Source organism: Cherax quadricarinatus, chromosome 53 (assembly GCF_038502225.1).
Source record: "Cherax quadricarinatus isolate ZL_2023a chromosome 53, ASM3850222v1, whole genome shotgun sequence".
Lineage (NCBI taxonomy): Eukaryota > Metazoa > Arthropoda > Malacostraca > Decapoda > Parastacidae > Cherax > Cherax quadricarinatus.
Window position 1 is genome coordinate 13339769 of NC_091344.1, and position 25383 is coordinate 13365151.

The window sequence follows — 25383 nt, forward strand, 5'->3', positions numbered from 1 at the left end:
TCTCTGCCCTAAAATGTGCTTCACACACTCTTGCAGGAGATAAATCACCTCCCACATCATTGTGTTATGATGCTGCTGTCCAATTTCCTCCTATTTGTCATCATTGCTGATGCTGAAGATGAACATGCAAATATGGAACTCAAACACCAGGAAATGATAACGAGACAGGGTTAGCAGAACTAGAACCAGTCATACATCTCCAAACCTCCAGGAGTGCCAAGAGACAATGTTAACAAATGAGTGTGGAAGACACCGAAGAAAAATCCCAACTTTTCAACATCTCAACAGACCTTGCAATGCCTCATTGAGGATTGATGATAAGGTGAAATAATGGTACACACCATAAATTTTTACTAGTGTTCATAATCTTATGAGAAGCCATATAGTTCATGACTAGTTTGCTATTTCCTATCCTTGGGCACAATTCTGTTTCACCTGTTTCATTCACTCCAAGGTTTTCCAGAGAGAATTTTGCAAATGTTTCTCCAACTGGGAATATACTGAGGAATCTATTGCTCAGCACAAGAATAGCAAACATTACTTGGAAGCTATTTGAGCAATGCTGTGTTCAAACTCAAAATTCCAGACTGAGCATAGACTCGGAATGCACTTCCAGATACTGACGAGACATATTAAAGTAAGTTCGGGTTAAGATTAAGCTGCTAGAAACCAGTGGCTTAGCATTTCATGGCAGTGACAGAACTACTGGTTCACCAATGAAAACTCTTTGGGAGTACTAGAACCTATTTCATAGTGGACTCATTCTGGCATAATATTCACTCAAGTGCATGAATGCTGGCTGAGATCAACTGTCACATCTTTAATCCACAATGAATTTACTGTCCTAGCAAAAAAATTGTAACAGAAGTCAAGATTGTGAAATAATACTCCATTTCAGTCAATTCAATGCCCAGTGTAATATATGATCAGCTGCTGGTCCTATTAGCAGTTTATTCAGTTTCTTCTGATTGAAAATCATGCTGATGTTTTGCACTTACAATATTTGCACTTTGAAACCAACCAATGTATTAGCATTATGGTTAGGGAGAAATTATTATCATTATACTCTTAGAGGATCAGTTTCTACAGCATCAGTTTGTCTTGGCACATGAAGCTCCAGCCAGTTCATCCCATGATACATATACAAATGCTTCGTTCCACCCACAACAAAAAAGGTGGCTGACAAAGGAAGGTATGGAATGAAAACAAAACTTACCAAATACCTGTATAATCAATTCTTTGATCAAAAATAGTGTCTGCCACACAGGGCAAATGCATAACAACGAGACGATCACATGGCCTTAAAGGAAATACAACTTGGATATGATCAATAGTTCTCCATATTATATACTTTAAACAGAACTTTCAGTAATAATAAATAGTGTCATTCAGCCAGGCTCTAGGCAAGAGTACCATAATATATGCCCATATATATAATGAACTCCATAAATAATTAAGGAAATACCCAGCCGAGACAATGAATCCCTCATTAAGGATAATTTATGTGAAAATCATGCTTAATGCAATTAGTTACATTAAATAATCTGATACAATTTTTTTTAACCCATGACCAACAGCCAACAAATAAAATTTAAATTCCTGAAAACTCTTGATTCATACATAACAGTAATGTAAATTACAAAAAGAGCACATGAATATGAAATACCAAGAACATGTTTACATCAATGCACTTGTTGCCTAGATCCTTATTGCCCCAAGACAAGTAGCACGGGCTTGCCTAACAACCCCTAGGTGAGTGGCTGCGCTGGTAACTGATGAACGTCCTTGGTCAAGTTTTCTTGTTAATGTCATACTACTTTTATAAAGTATTCTTATTAGAACAAGTGGTATAGTTACCATAATAGAACAAAAAATAATAATAGTATATAGAGCATACCAATAATGTTCATTTCAGCTATTAACATATTTTAAATACAGAATCATTCTTTTACTATGATCAGTGCAGAAAAAATAGTTTCCTCAACCATAACAACACAATCATTGGTGCATAAGTGACGTTAACTACCATTTACCAACGATGACACAGTGTTAACAGCCGCGGAGGGAGGACTAGGCTTACAAAAGTAGAAACAGTAGATCACACATTAAAATCACCTCTGAAGAGAAGATAGAAGGATCACCCAAAATGAATGGGAATTTACAAAACACTCTAATGATAAATCCAAAATTGCTGCAAGGATTTTTAAAGTGAATGATCAAACTTTTTAATTCCATCAGAATAAGAAAAACCTGTCTAAAAAAAAAAAAAAAAAAAAAATACCCCAATTCTGAGAAAAATAAAATGAAATGAACCTAACCACACATGCCTCCACAATCTGATATCAGCAAAGAATCACTGGGTTCTTCTTAAAGGAACCCCCATTTTCTGGACAATTAGATAAACTGCCAGTAAAAGGACCATTTATTATGACGATTATAATATCGCCAAATTACAGTACTGTATATGCAATGGAATTGCAGACTGTTAGAAAGCACCTAAAGTGTTACCACCCAAGCTTGCTTTTTTTCCCTTTCATTTTAATATTGCATAAATTCCTAAAAAATTCAACAATCTTAAAACACTCTTTATATGTGCTGGAACTTGTGTGTGGTTACCTTTTAAGGTTAAAATTATTCTTTGGCCTTATAACTTAAAACAAATAGGAAAAAAAATCACCTGGGAAGTAGCCAGGTTATCTGTATAGCTACTTTTCAAGCAGGAACTGGATATATTACTGATTTTTAAGCATTTCATACAGCCATAACAATTACGATCTTTGAAATTAACTAGAATTTATTGCAAGCATCATAAGCATTTTCTAATCCTGCTCATTTCCTTTAAGAAATATGCATTCCTACCCAGTGGAATGATACTTTCAGTGTAAAAAGTCTTCATTCTTTCCACAAGGCCTTACTGGCCACTTATTTTCTGCTTCAAGTGTCTCATTGATCACTTCATGTTTTCACAAAGCTGGTTATCTGTTTTGTGACACTATGAAGCTATATGCACTATGTCCCTCTACCAGTGGGAGCTGTGTCCAGAGTAGGGATGTTGAATCACATATCACCAAGCATTATCTCATTGCAAAGACCAGAGCAACACCACTAACGAGTCCTGTCAGAGACGGCTAATCTGTGTGGCCTGAAATCGTGTGTTTCATGCCCATTAGCAGGCGTAGGCCATCATAAGAAACAGAACCATATTCTTGTAGTTTTCATATCCCTGGTTTGTGTGATCCACAAACTTAGAAACAGGGATGAGAACTTAATTATTCTCATCATTAGAACCTTTTGCTTGTCTCCTAATTAGTGCTTTTGCAATCTCGGTCCTGAGGGCATCATGCTGCTTCTGGTCTGGTAGGGGCTGGACAGAGCGGAGACCATTGACAATGTCCTTCGTCTTGCCAAAGTAGATCTCATTGAGCGTATTGCGGATCTTGTTCTCCATGTCTTCTACCATACGACCAATATTAGCAATGTGTGGAGATGACTCTGAAACAGGGCAGTCCTGTTCCATCTGTTGATATAATAAATATTTTATTATTTACATATAAAACTGCTACAATTTTTTTCTGCACTTAAAAGTCTACATTATTAAATAAGAATATATTGTATGCACCTGCAATGAAAAAGTAGTTATATGTACATGTATAAGCAAGGTTATTGCATATAAACTGAACATTTTAACTAAATGGCACATTAACAATGAAAAATCAATGATAATAATTGATTGAATAATGATGGTGATTAAATGACTGACAATGTGGCCCTATAAACCCTAACAACAACAACAGTAACAACAACTGATGATGATGATACCAATAAATTTTGAATCCTTGGATTACTGTACTTGTAATGCATTTTGAGAGCCAGAGAATACAGCAAATGAATAGGCAACAAGAGTACTGTAGCTTTATGGATGACAACAAGGAGGGTAAATACTAGTGAAAATACTTTATGGATTGCAGCAATTACCCTGAAAAAAATGCAACTGAGGAAGATACTAACAGTTAGGTACTGTACAACTGAACCCCAGAAATCACAGTCTTTGTATCCTACATGATTTGTTTATACAATTTTAGTGAAGGCTTTTTGCAAATCTCTTCAATTATTTATCCTATCTTAGTGTCCACTGCCTTTTTGTTTTTGTTTTTAGCTTGGCACATACCTTAACTGAAAAAATAGTGATAAATTTTCTTATGAATGCCAATATTAAGTGGATTAGAGCAGTATATAATGAGTGTTTTTTGACACAACAACTGTCTCCCATCGAGGAAAGTTAACCCAAAAAAGAAGCACGTGAAATTTTTGTTCATTTTATGTTCAGTAATTTATATTTTAGTCGCCTCTTACGAAACACATGGCCTATGGAGGAAGGATTCTTCACCGAATATATAATGAGAAATAGGCATGAAAACGTTTAAAATATTTCAGACATGCAAAATTCCCTATTATTTGTTGCTTTTGGATTCATGTCACTTCAAGGAACCTAACCCCCAACAAATTATGGGGCTCGATTATGCTTGTATCAGTTCTCACATCAGAAGTATCAGAGTGACAAGTTAAGTGTGAGTCAAAAGTGGGAAGCTAGAGCTTAAAGAGAGAGAGAGAGGAGGAAAAGAAATTTAATTTAGTGAAATTTCCAGTGATGGGAGAGAGAAGCAAGAAGTAGAAAGAAACTAATGATGAAATAGATTACACAGGGGCTGCAGGTATAGATTCAAGAGTTGTAATATAGAGGGGGCAATGATCTCAATAGATGTCTCCCGTCAAGGCAGGTAACCCAAAGAAAACACATTCACTTTTATTCATTCAATAACTGTCTTTCCAGAAGTATGCTGGCATCACATTTCAAATTACCTCCTAATTGCAACATCCCCACTCCTCCTTCAGACGTGCATGCACCGCCTTTAAGTTCAGCTAACCAATTTCCCTGAATCCTCTCATGATGGTATCCTTGCTCACACTCCAACAGCCCAGAATGTTCATTAAGTACCACATTTGCACAAGTCTACCTGATGTCCAAGCCACAAAATCTCAAAGCCTCTTTTATCCCTTCCCTCCAACCATACCTGGGAAGACCCCTCTCCATCCTACCTTCCACACCAGATTCATGCACCCTCTTTGTCATCGCACATTTTTCCATCCTTTCTACATACCCAGACTAACAATTCCTCCTCCTCAGCCCTCTGACTTGTACTCTTGGTGACCCCACACTGAATTTGCTAAACCTGGGTACTGTATTTAGGTACTCCAAAAGTAACTGACAAAGAACTCCACATAAAAGCCCTTTATAAGGAATGACTGAGAAACCCCAGAAACAAATATAAGCACTATTAATGGACAATATATAACATAGAGAGAGAGGGAAAGGGAAGCTTTGAGGAAAAGTAATACATCTTACTCTATGGCAGTGGTTCTCAACTTTTTCAGCTTGTTACCCAATTTAACATGCCACATAAAGCATGTTACCCCTTTCACAAAATGTTATTATTGATATATATGGCTAAATTAAAATACTTGAGATATTTTCTTTTATTTATTGTATTTGAACATTGTGCATCTCTAATGACTATTACCAAAGATGTCAAGAACATCAGTGGGATGGATGGAGTTGCATACTTGAAGCTAGTTTAGGAATTCTTGGCTTCATACCAGCTTATGTCTACCTCGGCTGATGCTCACAGATAAACTGACAGTGTGAAATAGAGGCAGCCTCAGGAAGTGAGTGACGCGTACTGGACAGGTCGATCTGGGCTACTGAGTGACTTTTGTCCTGAAGCATACTTGTCAAAATACTTTTGGGTTTCCACACACTTAGCTATATATTTCTTCTTTTCTAATACTGTATATTAGTTTTTGATGTTTATTGTTATTTGGTTTAACTTTATTACTTACTTATAATAGGTTTACTTTACAACTTTATATACTAAGACAAAGTTAACAATAATCCTCATACCGGGTACCGCATTGTTTTCTTGATTTTCAGAATTCATAACTTTTTTTCTGTCACCCCTCCATTACCCCCCAAAAATGGTTAAATTACCCCCAGGGGGTAATTTAGCCCCAGTTTGGAAACCACTGCTCTATGGAAAGAGGAGACAAAACTGAACAAATTCAACCTGTTAAAAATATATATATATATTTTAGAGAGGCCATGTAATGTTTCTCAAATCAATGTTAAGTGAATAGAACTAGTAGTTTTACAGTGGAAACGCATATGGAAGCAGGAAATACGGAATGTTTCAGCGTCATGTGAATGTCATAGAATGTGTTTTGGATGCAGAAAACCTGTAGCCATGTGAAGTGGCCAAACACAAGATTGTGTTACTAGTGTGTACTCCAAATAATCATCAGCTAACTGTACAAACCAACATATGTAATGCTGGTATTGCAGCACATCTGCAAGTCAAGATTTCTCCAACCATGATCAATGCTTATGAGGAAAAAATTGTATGTATAGAATCTACCAAGTTCATTTCTCACACTAGAAAAATTATTAAAGTAACAATGCAGTACATACATACATCTAAATAGTTTCCTATACTACAATTTTTTGTATTAACATGCAGTGGGAATAATAAAAGCATAAACATAAAGAAGTATTGATACCATTCCCATTATCAGCCTATATATATTAACATGGTAAGTCAACTAACTGATGCCACATAACGTTAGGAAGGTGAAAAAAGATGGCTTATAGTTTTCCAGCCTTATACTGGTATAACATCACTGAAAATTGTGCAGGTTTTTTGTGTTTTATATGTTTGCACCTTAAAAAATCTTTGCTATTAATATTATTGTGACTCAAACCTTCACTCACAGCATATCAGAAAAATCATTACTGGGTTTATCAAAGTGAAAGAGAGTAACTAACAGGACTATAAATACAGCAATCCTTAATATTTTTGCACATTTAATATAAGGAAACTACAGATCGCAAAATTAATGAGAATATGATCAGAACATAAGGTCAAAGTACTGAAATGTAACAATTTAACAGAGTAATCAGGATATGAACTCAGTCTGGGATTACAGTTTGCTGCGTTAGCAAATTGCGCTTTATAATTTCTGTGGAACAGCTGGCTAGAGTCAGGCTGGTAGTCCTAGCCTGCAGGTTCGAATCCAACCACACAAACTGTTGCATTTGTTCAGAACAATTTTCAGTAAAATGATAAGTGATTTGAGAAGGGACAAAAACTAGAATTGGTTGCTGGATGCTTGAAGATTCAGGGTTTCTCCATAAAAGCTCACTAAGTCACAGTTAATGAACATCAACCTGTCCAGTATTCGGGTTCGGGAAACCCTTATACTCTTTGTGGTGCAGTTGGCTAAGGTGACAGTCTGTTAATCCCAGATAAACAATGTAGACATTCCAGGCACTAGAACAATGTTCCCCTCTCTTTATTAATCATGTCCCCAGGCCTTTTCTGTATTATGCTTGCCTTCCATTGAACCCATAAAAACAAAAAATCAAAGATTTATCCTAATTCTCAGATAATAAAATAGAACTAGAAATGATTGGTCATGATTTACAGTATCACAATAATCAAATCAAACCTATTAAAAATTCATAAAGCAGACTGGGGGGGTGTAGGGGTACCTGGGCCCAGTCCAATCCAATCAGGAAGGCAGGCAGACATGTCTGACCCTGCCTAGTTCTGCCCTGAAGGCCAAGCAGTGTGGCCTATGACTCAGAAAACAATAAAAATGGACAAGTCCTAAACATGGCTGCTCTGGTCCATACTGGACAAACATCAGAATCATCAGGCTTGGTCTGATACTTCGGAAGACAACCGGACACTACTGAGATGGACAAAATTCAAAATTAGACTGTCTAGCCAATTTTTTTGTGCAAAATTACCAAAATTCATTAATGACAGGTTTTACTATATTAGGAAGCGAGTATGTTTAATAATTTTATAGATTTATGTTTAACATTAAAGTATCAGAGATGTGTAATACACTGACCTGTCTGGTAAGAGAGCCACCAAGGTTCATTGTGCCAGATCCCTGTTTGTTAGTTTGTAGCCATAGCATTGCAGTCGAAGTGAGCTTGTAGTGCGCTGAACGTCCACTTGATTTTTCTACTACCTCAACAACATGGATGCTGTCCCAGCAACCTTTAATTTTCTTACTACCATCACCAGCTTTCTTTATAAGAATAACACCTGCAAGAAAATGAAAAGCCAGTTAAATCTGGTAATGCATAACTACATGCCATTTATGATCATTCCTTTTCAGATCTGAGAAGTAATTACATTTTAGAATCCTATCAAACATTTCATTTACTATTTTTACTGCCTAGTCTTAAAATATGTAATTTGTAATTCTTAACCCTTAAACGGTCCAACCGTATATATACGTTCACTTGCGCAGTGCCCCAAATATTTTTTGAACAAAAAAAAAAAAAAATGGAAAACAAGAGCACAAGGTACTAAGTGTCCCAGATTTTTTTTAATATGGTGCACACCGAGTGGTAAGACCCATTCTATGCTGACCAGGCATCTCAGGGCAATCGTGCCAAATTTGGAGACAGGAAAATTAAAACGTACATTACGTTTGGGGGTGCTACGTGTGAGGACGTATATATACGTTTGGATCATTTAGGGGTTAAGAATGATAGAAAAACCACAATAAACAAAAACTTAAAAATATAATTTTAGAGGAGTGTCAGTGCTAGAAATAAAAATGTAATGTACAGTGGGACTTCAGTTTTCGTCTTGAATTCATTCCAGAGAGTCTGACGAAAATTGAAGCAATATTTCCCATAAGAAATAATGTAAATCTAATTAATCCATTCCAGACACCCAAAAATATCATCACTACCACCCTCTACCACCATCACTACCACCATTGAATTCTAACGTGTTTCTCGCCTTCTTTATCAAAGGGCTGGCACTCAGAACTTTCTTTGGCCCCATGGTGGCTTATTTAGCAGTCACAATCAATAAACAAGCACAAAAGGAATGGATTATTATGAAATGTTTTGTATGAATGTGCAGGGTAATGTTCACTCGACGAGAAACAAAGCTAGAATGACTCAAAATGCATGCGTGGGATGCTTTGTGTGGGCGCAGGCAGATGAACACATTTGGCATGGTGGACGAAAACCAAGGTGATGAGCAAAAACTGGGGCAATATTTTGAGGAAAAAAGTTGTTGAAAACCGAATTCGGCGAAAACCAGGGCAAACGAAAACAGAGGTTCCATTGTACACTTATTATAAAAGGAACTGCTAAAGCACAAATGCACAATTAATTTTTTGCAAGGAGAAACCACACTACTGTAGTCTGGAAGAAACCAAGCAATGCATAATACAGAGAGTTAAAATTTACTCTCCTATAATTTATTTCCATGCAATTGTTGAATTATTGCAATAGTTATTATAGCAGTGAGATACGTACTGTACCACAAATATATTCAACAATCATGCTGCACCCATTTATATTAGTATACATTAATATATTCACAAAAAAAATCACCATTCGTAAGTTGCTATCAATAAATTCACCCCGGTTGGCTAGTATGGTTGGCTACATTTTTTTTTTTTTGTCAGAATATCATGGCTGTTCAGTTATAAGATCAAGAAGAAAAGCTAGGTGTACATAATTAATGGCACCTTGCCACAAAAGCAAATGTCAACTGTTCATGCCTTCCTAAAAAGAGTGATTTTACTTTTGTTTTGAATGACATTTGTTTTTTTTGTGTAATGTTTACATGCTCATAAGTTGGTAGACAGCAACCACCCAGGGAGGTACTACCATCCTGCCAAGTGAGTGTAAAACGAAAGCCTGTAATTGTTTTACATGATGGTAGGATTGCTGGTGTCCTTTTTTCTGTCTCATGAACATGCAAGATTTCAGGTATGTCTTGCTACTTCTACTTACACTTAGGTCACACTACACATACATGTACAAGCACATATATACACACCCCTCTGGGTTTTCTTCTATTTTCTTTCTAGTTCTTATTCTTGTTTATTTCCTCTTATCTCCATGGGGAAGTGGAACAGAATTATTCCTCCGTAAGCCATGCGTGTTGTAAGAGGCGATTAAAATGCCAGGAGCAAGGGGCTAGTAACCTCTTCTCCTGTATATATTACTAAATGTAAAAGGAGAAACTTTCGTTTTTCCTTTTGGGCCACCCCGCCTCGGTGGGATACAGCCGGTGTGTTGAAAGAAAGAAAGAAAGAAAGAAAGATAGATAGATAGATAGATAGATAGATAGATAGATATAGATATAGATATATATATATATATATATATATATATATAATATATATATATATATATATATATATATATATATATATATATATATATATATATACACATTATATATACATATATATGTAGTGCCGAATATGTAAAACTGGTCAATTAGCAAGAATTCATTTAAAATTAAGTCTTTTCTGAAATTTTCTCTTATACGTTTCAAGATATATTTTTTTCATTAATGTTAATGTAAAAATTTTTAATTTTGCACCAAAAGAATCTTAGAAAACTTACCTAACCTTATTATAACAAGAACAATTTATTTTAGCCTAACCCACCTAAGTATATTTTAGATATGTTTACAATAATTTAATACTACACAAACCCAGTGAAATATATTTTTTTCGTTAGGTTCAGAATGCTTTTGACAAAATTATTGCATACACAAATTTTCACTTGTCCTATATGGCAAGATGAGCGTTGATATTTAAGCCAAGATCGCAAATTCTGCCTATTCGGCACGACATATATATATATATATATATATATGTATATATATATATATATTTTTTTCAACAAGTTGGTCGTCTCCCACCGAGGCAGGGTGACCCAAAAAAGAAAGAAAATCCCCAAAAAGAAAATACTTTCATCATCATTCAACACTTTCACCACACTCACACATTATCACTGCTTTTGCAGAGGTGCTCAGAATACAACAGTTTAGAAGCATATACGTATAAAGATACACAACATATCCCTCCAAACTGCCAATATCCCAAACCTCTGGTGGCCTGGTGGTTAACGCTCTCGCTTCACACGGTGAGGGCCTGGGTTCGATTCCCAGCCAGAGTAGAAACATTGGACGTGTTTCTTTCCACCTGTTGTCTATGTTCCCCATCAGTAAAATGGGTACCTGGGTGTTAGTCGACTGGTGTGGGTCGCATCCTGGGACACTGACCTAAGGAGGCCTGGTCACAGACCGGGCCGTGGGGGCGTTGACCCCCGGAACTCTCTCCAGATAAACTCCAGATAAAGTGCAGGCATTGTACTTCCCATTTCCAGGACTCAAGTCCGACTATAAGAAAATAACCGGTTTCCCTGAATCCCTTCACTAAATATTACCCTGCTCACACTCCAACAGATCGTCAGGTCCCAAGTATCATTCGTCTCCATTCACTCCTATCTAACACGCTCATGCACGCTTGCTGGAAGTCCAAGCCCCTCGCCCACAAAACATCCTTTACCCCCTCTTTCCAACCCTTTCGAGAACGACCCCTACCCCTCTTTCCTTCCCCTATAGATTTATATGCTTTCCATGTCATTCAACTTTGATCCATTCTCTCTAAATGACCAAACCACCTCAACAACCCCTCTTCTGCCCTCTGACTAATGCTTTTATTAACTCCACACCTTCTCCTAATTTCCACACTCCGAATTTTCTGCATAATATTTACACCACACATTGCCCTTAGACAGGACATCTCCACTGCCTCCAACCATCTCGCTGCTGCATTTACCACCCAAGCTTCACATAGATATAAGAGTGTTGGTACTACTATACTTTCATACATTCCCTTCTTTGCCTCCATAGATAACGTTTTTTGACTCCACATATACCTCAACGCACCACTCACCTTTTTTCTCTTATATATATATATATATATATACACACATATATACACACATATATACACACATATATACACACATATATACACACATATATACACACATATATACATATATACACACATATACACACGTATATACACACGTATATACACACATATATACACACATATATACACACATACATACACACATACACAGTGGACCCCCGCATACCGATTTTAATCCGTGCAAGAGGGGTCATTGTTATGCGAAATAATCGGTATGCGAATGAATTTTCCCCATAAGAAATAATGGAAATCAAATTAATCCGTGCAAGACACCCAAAAGTATGAAAAAAAAAATTTTACCACATGAAATATACATTTTCCTACACACAAAGAGAAGGATACATGCACAATAGTAGAGTAGTACATGCACAGTATATATTGTGCATGTACTAGTCTACTAAATGAAGAATAAATGGCACTTACCTTTATTGAAGATGCAGCAATGACTGATGAGACACTGTGTCCTGGGAGTGCCTTTTCCTCCTGAGTACTGTAGGTCCTGTTTGGCATTTTCTTCCAGAACAGGCCTTATCACACTGTGTATGCCACTACGATTCTTAAATCTCTCAAACCAACCTTTGCTGGCTTTAAATTCACCAATATGAGCACTAGTTCCAGGCATTTTTCCCTGTTCACCTGGGTGTTAGTCGACTTGTGTGGGTTGCATCCTGGGAGACAAGATTAAGGACCCCAATGGAAATAAGTTAGACAGTCTTCGATGACACTGACTTTTTTGGGTTAACCTGGGTGGCAAATCCTCTGGGGTTAATTGTTTCTTGGTATTCTCAATAAGCCACACCAACAACGGTGCTACAGCAGCAGCAGCAGCAGCTGATGGTGGTACAGCAGCAACAGACGATGCTACAGCAGCAGCAGACGATGCTACAGCAGCAGCAGCAGCTGACGGTGGTACAGCAGCAGCTGATGGTGGTACAGCAGCAACAGACGATGCTACAGCAGCAGCAGACGATGCTACAGCAGCAACAGACGATGTTACAGCAGCAGCAGACGATGCTACAGCAGCAGCAGCAGCAGCAGACGATGCTACAGCAGCAGCAGCAGACGATGCTACAGCAGCAGCAGACGATGCTACAGCAGCAGCAGCAGCTGACGGTGGTACAGCAGCAACAGACGATGCTACAGCAGCAGCAGACGATGCTACAGCAGCAACAGACGATGTTACAGCAGCAGCAGACGATGCTACAGCAGCAGCAGCAGCAGCAGACGATGCTACAGCAGCAGCAGCAGCAGCAGACGATGCTACAGCAGCAGCAGCAGCTGACAGTGCAGCAGCAGCAGCAGCTGTACCACCAATAGTAGCGATGGTTGATTGGGGTTTATTATACAACTTGGCTAGCTCGAAGACACGCACTCCACTTTCATACTTATCAATGATCTTTTTCTTCATCTCTTATTGTAATTCTCACCCTTATTGCTGTAGGGTTGGCACTAGAAGCTTTCTTGGGGCCCATGGTCACTTATTTTCCAGAAAAAGCACCGAAAACACTGTAATAATACGAAATATTCCGATTGTATGCTTGGATGTTACCGCGGAGGCTGGCTGGTAAACAATGCCACCGGCCGCACATGTGAGGCTGGCTGAGGGCGCACATTGGACGCGTCTCGGACGAAAATCGGTGAGCGGGTTTTTAAGTGGTATGCGAGGCAAAATTTTTGTGATTAAAGCAAGCGGTATGCGGATTAATCGTTATGTGATGCCATCGGTATGCGGGGGTCCACTGTATATATATAAAACACACACACACACTTTCCTCACTCTCACACTACAGTACTGTGTGTTTTACATACAACACTCAGACAAGTCACTTTCACACTTCTTCACAAAATAAGTTCAGATTTTCTTTAAATTAACTTGGTATGTCAATAGGAGGCATTGGAGAACTGAACAGGTGGGCAGGAAAGATGGCTGCAATTGATACAACTACTGGATCATAAAGTATGAATAGTACTGAAATGATAATAGGAGCACTGGACAGAAATATTGGCAGTACTATATCGTACTCAATACTGTGATACTGTATTATTTATAGCACGGTAATACTGTATTATATGCAGCATTGTGATACTGTATTATATACAGCACTGTGGTACTGTATTATATACAGCAGATACTGAATTATATACAGCACTGTGATACTGTATTATATACAGCACTGTGATACTGTATTATATACAGCACTGCAATACTGTATTATACACAGTACTGTAATACTGTATTATATACATAGTACAGTGGACCCCCGCTTAACGATCACCTCCAAATGCGACCAATTATGTAAGTGTATTTATGTAAGTGCGTTTGTACATGTATGTTTGGGGGTCTGAAATGGACTAATCTACTTCACAATATTCCTTATGGGAAAAAATTCGGTCAGTACTGGCACCTGAACATACTACTGGAATGAAAAAAGTTCGTTAACCGGGGGTCCACTGTACTGTAATACTGTATTATACACAGCACTGTAATACTGTATTATACACAGCATTGTAATACTGTATTATACACAGCACTAATACTGTATTATACACAGTATTGTAATAATGTATTTTACACAGCATTGTAATACTGTATTATGTACAGCACTAACTATTATATACAGTACTGTAATACTGTATGTGTTGCATATAATATTACTGATCACTGAAAAAATACTACTGTATTATATATACATGTAGTACTTTAGTACGTACTACATTATTAAAATTATGTATTTCCAAAGAGTCATACATTAGTTACACATTCAAAATGATGACATATTACATCTGAAAGGTTCTAATTAGGCAAATGCATTTCAGGCAAACTTATCATAAGACTGACTAATTACAGTACTACTTAATTCTAAATCTAGAATAAAATTTAAACTAGTATTGCATGTGCAATACATTACAATCACAAGTACAACTGGACAGGTTGTAAATGAACACCCCTCAAGGAAGGCTCCTTGACGCTGGTGAGGGGCTCTTGATCTAGGGAATTGGATCTGTGCTCCAGTTGGATCTGTGCTCCAGTTCCCTGAATTAAGCCTGAATGCCTTCCATCCCCCCATAGGTGCTGTATAATCCTACGGGTTTAGTGCTTCCCCCTTGATTATAATAATAATAATGTAAATGAACAACTGGCAATTACAAATATAATATAATGAAAATAAATTGGTTCAATGAGTTGCATGTCACAAAGTTAAATTGGTTCAATGAGCTGTATGTTATGAAGTGGTTGAATTGGGGTGTTGAAATTGAAGAATGAGAATTTACAGACTGATGATGGCTTTAACATTTATGTAAGATTTAACATATGCAGATGGAGAATTTTTGGCATTTTCAGGCACTGAGTTCCAAATTTTTGGCCATTTACCTGCATGGAGATTTCGAGTAGGTCAAGTTGTACACGTGGAATGTCAAACAGACAGCTGTTCTTTATGTTGTGTTCATGTGTTCTGTTGCAGCTCTCCAGACAGAATTTAAGCACTGGGTCAATGTTAGTAAAAACTGTCCCGTCGACATAAGTGTGCACAGTAAAAAGCAAGAATATTGTACGTACAAATAAATTTAAACTTTTGAATAAGAAATGTGTGTGTTGTCTATAGCCTTGATGAGTTATAATTTTGAGAGTTGATTTCTACTGAGTAACAACAGGTTAAGGTGAGTATCTGATGTTGATCACTATGCACAGATACCATAGGTGAGGAATGGATAGATTAAAGGTGAGAAGGGATATTTGGGGAAATTTTTTATTATTTTTTTTTTTTTTTATTATCACACTGGCCGATTCCCACCAAGGCAGGGTGGCCCGAAAAAGAAAAACTTTCACCATCATTCACTCCATCACTGTCTTGCCAGAAGGGTGCTTTACACTACAGTTTTTAAACTGCAACATTAACACCCCTCCTTCAGAGTGCAGGCACTGTACTTCCCATCTCCAGGACTCAAGTCCGACCTGCTGGTTTCCCTGAATCCCTTCATAAATGTTACTTTGCTCACACTCCAACAGCACGTCAAGTATTAAAAACCATTTGTCTCCATTCACTCCTATCAAACACGCTCACGCATGCCTGCTGGAAGTCCAAGCCCCTTGCACACAAAACCTCCTTTACCCCCTCCCTCCAACCCTTCCTAGGCCGACCCCTACCCCGCCTTCCTTCCACTACAGACTGATACACTCTTGAAGTCATTCTGTTTCGCTCCATTCTCTCTATATGTCCAAACCACCTCAACAACCCTTCCTCAGCCCTCTGGACAACAGTTTTGGTAATCCCGCACCTCCTCCTAACTTCCAAACTACGAATTCTCTGCATTATATTCACACCACACATTGCCCTCAGACATGACATCTCCACTGCCTCCAGCCTTCTCCTCACTGCAACATTCATTTGAGAGAATGCTGCCCAATGTTTTGGAAATTTTATTACAAATGTTTTGGAAGTGCATGCTGAATTTTTTTAAGTTTGTGTCAAAGTATTCCCAAGAATTTACCCTCATCCTGTCTATCAACTGATGTATTGTTGATCTTAATGTTAAAAAAAATCTTGTGCTTTGTTCTCAAACACTATATAGAACATCTTGTTAATACTGAGTGTGTGTTTGCTAGTTGTGACCCAACTACTGTAGCAAGTTCAGTATTGACTGTGTTGTTGGATGCAGTCAGGTCAGGATTTGAATAGATGAAAGCTGTATTATCAGCAAACAGAAATGGCATAAGTTCCCAAGAAGTGTTTGGAAGGTCATTGATGTAGATTTGGGATAGCAAACGGTCCAGGACACTACCTTGAGGAACCCCTATGTTCACTGAACGATATGATGAAGAACAGTTATTACTGTTTACAACCAGTGGCTTCTTCAGTCCAATACTGCAACATCTTGGGATCATGATGCAGGGAATTCTTCATAGCTTGCTTAACAAATTGGCATGACCTATTTCCACTAGTAGATTTTTGCACTAATGATGCTACCTACCACTGCTTCACCTCACCTTTTTTGCAGTATATAAGCCCCCTTCTCTGCACATATGCTTACTTTTATCACGACTGATGGCCTGAACACACCGACTCCAGGCTGAGGGACTAATTACCTCAACTTCAAATGGCTACAAGTGTAAGACTTCATGTAGGAGAGAGCATGTCCTCTTATTCTATAATCCAATTTGAATAGTAGAATGTTGAGGTCTACTTTATCAAAGGCTTTTTTTAAGGCTGATAAAGATACCCACTGGATAGTCATTATTTTCAAAAGAAGTATATAAAGCTGAGCATTATTATTACTGCATCATTGGCACTTCATCCCAACCTGAAACCAAACTGACATGGGCTAAGGATATTGTGTTTGGTTTTGATGTCATATACTTGTTGTATGTATATATATTTTCTTAAAGATTTTAGACAGTAAAAGCAAGTTTGCATTTAGCCTGCAATTACTGAATTCAATACTTTATTACTGTCTTATATATAGTATTTTTGTACTGAATTATTTGTAGTACTGTACTTAGCATATATTATATAGGGTACTGTGGTTCTATTATACACAGTACTGTACTACTTAAAAATACATTTCCTAGATTTTATAGTGCTACTTAAGTATCCAGGTGTAATTTACATATAAAGTATTAAAACATACTTATAACATACAAGAAATTAAACAAAGAACTTACCTGCAAACCCATGATCTAGATCCCAAAGATATACAGAAGAAACACCACCCTCAAAGTACATATCACGGTACTGATCAAAAGCCTGATTAGCATCTAACTCTAATTTACGTAGCCTGTCACTAGGCATCGCTCCATCTTCTAAAGGAGGATCATAAGTGTTGCTCCACGGTGACCTGAAAAGCAAAAATACTGACCTAACAAAAAGAAGAGTTGAATCAACATACAAAAAAAAGGAAAGTACAGGTCTCCCTCAACATTCACGTTTTCAGCTTTCGCGGGCTTCACACATTCGCAAATTCCCAACCGCCAAATTCCCAGCCACCAAATTCCCAACCGCCAAATCATATTCAAGTTTCCCGCCACCTGCAAGTCCCTACTACCCTCCCACTGACCCCCGCAACTGGCAGCCAGCCCTCCCACCACTCAGTGTAGTGAGTGTTTTGTTTGTTCATTATTTGCTATTAAACTACAGTATAAATAATGTAAACCCATTCATGACTGCATATTGGAATGGCTATTTGGACAGGTATTGGATGGTGACATCATGTGTTTACTCTTGAACACAGCAAAGAATCAAACATTTCTGCTATTGCTAATAATAACAATAGTAATAATAATAATAATAATAATAATAATAATACGATATAATTGAAGAAGGAAATTGTACAAAAATACGAGGGAGTGGTTGACACATCGTCAGTGTGGCTTTGTTTATGCTGGAGTGAACATTAGTCTCCCTGCTCTTCCAAACATTTCACAATAATTCATTGTTTGGTGCTTGTAGATTGAGTGCGACTGGAGTGGTTGAGGCAGTGGTAGAGGTGATAGAGGCAGTGGTAGAGGCAGTGATATTTACTAACATATATGTTATAAATAATAATAGTACATTATGAATAACATTTATTATTATTATTATAAATGTTATTAATATTAACATGTACTATTATTATTTATAACATATGTATATGTTAGTAAATACCACTGCCTCACCCACCCCAATGGAAATAAGTCACTCTGTCTGACTTTTTTGGTTTATCCTAGGTTCTCTACACGTATGCTGCTATGTATGATAATTCTATGTAACTGTATTTGTGTATACCTGAATAAACTTACTTACTTACACTGCCTCTACCACTGCCTCAACCGCTGAATTATTGTGAAATTTTTGGAAGAGCAGGGAGACTAATGTTCACTCCAGCATAAACAAAGCCACACTGACGATGTGTCAACCACTCCCTCGTATTTTTGTACAATTTCCTTCTTCAATTATATCGTATTATTATTATTATTACTATTGTTATTATTAGCAGTAGCAGAAATGTTTGATTCTTTGCTGTGTTCAAGAGTAAACACATGATGTCACCATCCAATACCTGTTCAAATAGCCATTCCAATATGCAGTCATGAATGTGTTTACATTATTTATACTGTAGTTTAATAGCAAATAATGAACAAACAAAACACTCACCATACTGAGTGGTGGGAGGGCTGGCTGTCAGTTGCAGGGGTCGGAGGGAGGGTAGTAGGAACTCGCATTGGTTGAGGAAGTGGTGGAAGCAGTGGTGGAGTCTGTGGTATTTAATAACATACATGTTATTAAAGCATAACATGTATATATTTAGTACAACTCATGACATTTTCATGTATTTTATGATTGTTCATGGTTCAACAAGTTAAGCAGTATTGTATTATATTTCCCTACAATATATTGGGGCACCAAACATTCACGGTTTTTCAACATTCGCGAGGCTCTTGATCCCCTAACCCTCGCGAATGTTGAGGGACACCTGTACAGTATTGCAAAAATAAGTTTATGACTAATGCAATATGTACCTTATCATATACACCTTTTTTTAAACAGCAGAAGAGCAAGGGGAAAAAAAGAAAAGTCTAATTGAATAAGCTTATATCTGTCCTTTGATTGCTATCTTGTGTATGGAAACCTAGAAAAAGGAAGAAAGAAGCACATGTGCAGATTGCATGATACGTACTCTTTGTACCAAATGTTAGCCATTTAATTGTACCAAGTGTAAACACATGGATGAAGGATTGACTAAAATTTGGCTAGAAAACAACTGACTAAATGATTAAAATTCATTATCTAACAATAAAGCTGATATTTTTCAACAACAATGATCTTCTTCTTCTTAAAGATTCGCCGGTATTCTCCCGGCCCGGGCCTTTTCCAAGTGGTGGCCCGGCCTTGGCTCCCTCTTTAGGGAGTGTCTGAGACCTAAGTCTCCCATGGGAGGAGGCACAAGTACCTCCTCATCTTTGGGACCAACTGTCCCAAGGCCTAGCCACAAGCTAGGCCTCTCTGGTCTGCCATCCCCGCCCCAAGGAGGCAAATGGGAATGACAGTCTTATGAGCTAAAGGCTCGGGCTCTGTTCTCTCTCTGAAGACGTCGTTCTTAACAACAATGATGAATTCAATATGTCAATTTGAAATAAAGTTATGTAATTTTCTTACAATTTATTCAATACGAATGATAAACCTGCAAACACTTGATTTTGAGCTTTTTTTGCTCTAACAGCCTAGTCTGAGACTAAGCTTTTCAGGTAACCTCTTAATTATGCAATATAATGCTACCGGTAGTCTGCAGACCAAAAGGATCATCACACTGAGTGATCAGGCACTTCCAGCTGGATATCATAATGTACCTTTGTTTCAACAATTTTTTTTAAATACTTCAGTGGCAGTTTCCCACTACATTTATTGATAAGGTATAGTAACAAAATCACAAGGATCCCAAATACCTATATGAATCCCCATCTCTGTTGTAGTCACAAAGTAGGTAGTCTTTCCCACTGTTCTTGTCTCGTGCTATCTTCAGAGGTTGATCAACAGAGGACAAAAGTTCTTCACACAGTGATGGCACTAAGTCAATTAAGTCGCTCAGGTTACGTTCTATTTGCTGAGGAGGCAGCCTGCGCATCAGGTCCAGCGCACAATCTAACTGCTGCTCCATCTGAAAAACAAAATATATGATTATTATTATATATGGTAAGAGCCCCTTCAGGTATAAGTTGCATGGATCTCATATATAGGATTAGAAAAATTAATAATTTGCAGATATTAAACTGAACTGCCAAATTCAGCTTGCAGGCACCTTATATTATTCACGTGAGAAAAGATCCATACAAACTAGATTTCATTCAATTTCACTAGTATGATCAAGAGTGGTATTCTCAGTTTCCTCTCCCACTATCTCATGACAAGAAATTTAAGAAATAATTTTGTAAAACAAATGCTTCTACTGCGTTCTCTTCTTCCTGTTCTCCCCTTCACCTCTCTTCCCTGCCACCTTTCCTGCAGCATTTAAACAGAATTATTGTACAGTATTTAAAATATGAAAATTTAGGATGATATACAGAAATGGAAGCCACTTAAATTTTTTTTACTCTTAAGCTAAAATAACTTCACACTTAAGAAATTTTAAGTATTAAGCAATTTTAATCCTAGGCATATTATGGGATTTTTACTTAAATTGTATCATTTGATTATATTTTTTTTATTTTTTTTTTTTTTGCAAACAAAACATTATTATTATTATATATTATTACTATTACTATTACATTCAGTGCAATTTTTATTCATGAAATACTGTGCTTCCTTTCCAGTTTAAGAAGCCTAATCTCAGTCAGGTCACAGGGCTGGTGATCCTTGAAACTATTAACATGCACAATATTACATATACAGATCGGCCATCACTAATCCGGCATCATTGGGACCTGTAGTGTGCTGGATTAGTGAATTTGCTGGATTACAGAGTGGTTAGATTAGAATACACTTAATTAACTTATCAACAGAGACTCTTTCTGCTACATCATCCTCATTTTCATCACTGCTTTCTCCTCCATTAGCTTGCTACTGTCGATTTACAACCATCTGCACAATTTTTGAGTCAATATAATGATGAAATTTATGTCAGTATAATGATGAAATTTGAAATTATGCTAGCTGAAATTAGTGCCGAATTACTGATGGAACCAGATAAGTGATTGCCACATTAGCGATGGCTGACCTGTATTACTATTACTGAATAGAACATAAGAACATAAGAATGTAGGAACACTGCAGAAGGCCTACTGGCCCATATGAGGCAGGTCCTTATCAAAACGACCTCTACCTAAAGCTATCCAAGAAATAACTCCCGTAACCCATGACACCAATCAAACCCAGCCCCTCCCACTCATATATTTGTCCAGTCTCTTCTTAAAGCTACCAAAGGCCCTAGCCTCTATCACCCCACTGGGAAGACTGTTCCACGCGTCTACAACTCTGTTAGAAAACCAGTACTTACCTATGTCCTTTCTAAATCTAAATTTATCCGACTTATATCCATTATTTCCCGTTCTTACCTGGTTCGACACCCTCAGTACTTTATTAATATCTCCCTTGTTTATGCCTGTCATCCACTTATACACTTCAATGATATCTCCCCTCATTCTACGCCTCTCCAGAGAGTGGAGATTTAAGGCTTTAAGTGGTATAAACCTTGGTAATAAATACCGACAAGTTGGTTTAGAAAGACACGTAAGCAAACACTACAACATATTTACCAGAAAACGTTTACCAGAAAACGTTTCGGTCCTGGGACCTTGATCACTTCAGAAGTGATCAAGGTTTATTTTTAAATTACTCTACATGAAAATGCCTCTTATTTTACCTATAACTGCCAAAACCCAGGTACAAGACTTGGCAACAGGAATTTTTGCATCAATGCTTCACTGAAAACTAAATATACTGAACAATAAATAAAACAAATTCTCAATTGAAATAAATATGACTACGTAATGTATTTTGTCACCTTAGTAGTAGATTACAGCACAGCACAGTTATTTCAGATCTTTCTATTTGAGCATAGTGTTAGGGAAAGACTTTAATTTGTAATCATTAATTATTATATACCTTTTAATTTAGAATCCTGAAGAAGCAAGGGTATCTGAAATACATATATAGATAACCCTTCTTAAGTCTGCCCAAAATGCCTCGGCATGATAGTGGCTTTGTTTGTACCAATCAAATTATGAAATGTAAACACACATTGTAACCTTAGCAAAGAAATAAAATTCTGATTTTGATTTCTCTACTCCTATCTAACAGGTTTACATATATAATATATATTGTACTGTACTTGCTAGATGTACAAATCCAGCTTCTGAATACCTTTTACAAGCCCTCCCTCCACCCCTTCCTTGGAGAGCCCAGATACAACTCACCATTAACCCCAGACTTATACATACTCTTATGTAACTGCAGGCTACTCAGTCAGCCTCAGGTATTCAAGAGAGAGCATGTATGGTAGAGAATCCAAATTCTAGGCTCAAGGGTAGAATCCTCCCATAGGGCAGGTGTACTATTTATTACAGTATCAGGTGATACTTTAGTGTGCAGTCTACCAGCTCATTTATACTTTAGCGTGCAGTCTACCAGCACTTTTACACTTTAGCGTGCGGTCTACCAGCACTTTTACACTTAACCTAACCTAACCTAACTAGTAACAGGTAAAATTATAACATAAAAGGCAGACCACACGTTAAAAGTCAGTTCTCAGCATAGACTACAAATACTGGGGTAGACTGCATACTAAAGTAGCACCCAGTATTATTATTATAGCCATTATCGCTATGTTCATAGAGAAGCACTAAACTTGTAGGTTGTACAAAGCTTGGAGATAGAAGGTAGTGATGATCTGATTTGATTGGGGAAAGGGGAAGATAACTCCAGTTCCTTCTATTAATTGCTCTTCACCAGTATTGAGATACTGTAATTCCCTTTAAGGGACAGCAGGCAGAGTTGTTTTGTACTCCTAAAAGCTCTAATCTGTGCAACAGCCTAAGTGGAAGAGAAGAACATCAAGGAATGGAGCAAGATTGTACAGTACATTCACTTGATTTTGGCACTACAAGAAGCAAGGATTAAGGAACAAACAGCCAGTAAATGTGAGCCACTTGCAAAAAATGTCACTTCCTATGCATTATGGAAGCAGAGACAAATACATGTACAGTGTAATGAGATCCTTTACTGACAATGTTTCACCCATGCAATGGGCAAAACATTATCAATAAAGAATGTCAATAAATGTAATAAAAGCTGCCCAAGGTTTATGCTTTACACTCCTAACCTAACCCTGCACCTTACTACTCTCCCTATACAGTATATATACTCATCCAGGTTTCTTTGTTCACGACTTAAAAAGCCCACTGCATGATCAAAACATTGTCAATAAAGGAACTCGTTACAGTGCATTAGTGAGACTAATTCCATTATATTCGCATTTTATATCATTTCCCTCCCTCCCTCTGCACTGTGACAACACCAGTAGCTTTTATTGCCATATCATGGTATTGTCAAATCTTCATATAGAGATGCATTACTTTTATAAATAAACATTATGTGGTACATAGATGTATACAGAGAAACATTTTTATAAGGTTCACACACTATTACAGTCAGTTCTCTGGGCAAAAGTATACAAGACTAAAACCAACTGTTTGAATAGCCAAGATAAAAATTAAGATACAAGAACAAAACAAAATGATCTAATATTTATTTGATTTTAGGATGGAGTAAAAATTTTTTTTTAATAGCCCCAGAAGGCTATTATATGATAACTCAACAAAGTCAAGCAGTGTCGTTAATTTTTGTTAGTCTTTCAGTTCTCTCTCCCAGCATGTGGCCCACAACAGTCGAATAACAAAAAAGTGCTCATTTACCATAAAATGAAGAGTGGCAGTAGGTATAAGGAGACTTGCTCGTGTCTCTCCTTACCTGAAATGCACCGTACACTAGTGTCTTTCTTTTGTGCTTAACAGTATTTTATTATATATAAACTACATTTTGTATACTGCAGAAAGAAATAAAGTTGTTTGTTTTTGTTTGTTTGTTTGCTTGGGATCAAACCCAAGGCTGTTCAGTCATGAGCCAAACCAACTATTACTACTGAGCTATAAGTAAACAAATAATGTTAAAAGAGCTTGTGAAAGTAACCGTCAGCCAGGTGGTTTTGCTGGACATATTATATACGACTTAAAAGGTGTGAAAGTGATATTAGAAGAATCCTAGCAGACCAGCTGGTATCTGTACTGCCAATGAAAACATTAAGTAACATCACCTGATCTTGGCTACATGATAATTGTACCTTTCAAACTATGTGTTCTCCAGTCATGTGATTTCTCTCCCTGTTGTGTCTTGCATGTTGATGTTGCAATAGAAGCATCATATAAGGTATGGTTGCCATTTAAAGTAATAAATGTGGTGACCCAATTTCCTCTCCAGCAATGACATTATCCTAACTTAATACACTCAAGTGAAGGGTAACTCTGCTTACCCTATCAATTAACTCACAGCCCGAGTAGATGGATGACTGGTTGTGAGTTTCCCAGACCAATTAACCTATGCTTACTCACATCTGATGAATTTCTGAGCAGTGATTCATGTCATACGATGGGCGTTCTCGCCCTATCATCCACTCTCCTCCACCTCCACTAACACCTTGCAATACACCTCTCACCACTCTTACACCTACACATGTACCCACCAACCCCAGCTGAGCATACCAGCCCACTAACTTACCATGATACTGCCTTATCACAGGTAAATTTAAACTAAAATTAAGAATGTGTCCACCGTGGGGCGGCTGCTATCTGCTCCGTGTATCACTGATCAGCCGAGAGCCTTTACCCTGCCATATATCACCCTTAATAACACTTACAATCACTCACACTGCTGTGTGCTGTTATTAACACTATTTAGAGATTATTTCTGAGTTATCTTCTGAGGGTAAAGTGGAGTGTTGGAGGTATTTGTAATGTGGATAATA

The 25383-nt window shown here is 37.4% G+C and overlaps 1 protein-coding gene across 3 annotated transcripts; it reads right to left on the bottom strand.

Moving 5' to 3' along the window:
* Positions 1–1212: 1212 nt before the first annotated feature.
* LOC138854257 (F-actin-capping protein subunit beta) lies at positions 1213–25249 on the bottom strand. 3 transcript variants are annotated; one of them, XM_070096343.1, is made up of 5 exons: positions 25137–25249; positions 20315–20526; positions 17558–17730; positions 7972–8171; positions 1213–3517 (listed from the first exon to the last, which is right to left on the bottom strand). In XM_070096343.1, exons 1-5 carry the CDS (start codon positions 25137–25139, stop codon positions 3266–3268), a joined length of 840 nt encoding a protein of 279 aa, XP_069952444.1. In that variant the 5' UTR covers positions 25140–25249; the 3' UTR covers positions 1213–3265. The 3 variants fall into 3 exon arrangements, with proteins under 3 accessions (XP_069952444.1, XP_069952445.1, XP_069952447.1); XM_070096344.1 differs by lacking the exon at positions 25137–25249 and adding an exon at positions 24971–25102; XM_070096346.1 differs by lacking the exon at positions 25137–25249 and adding an exon at positions 24892–24914.
* Between the last annotated feature and the right edge of the window lie 134 nt (positions 25250–25383).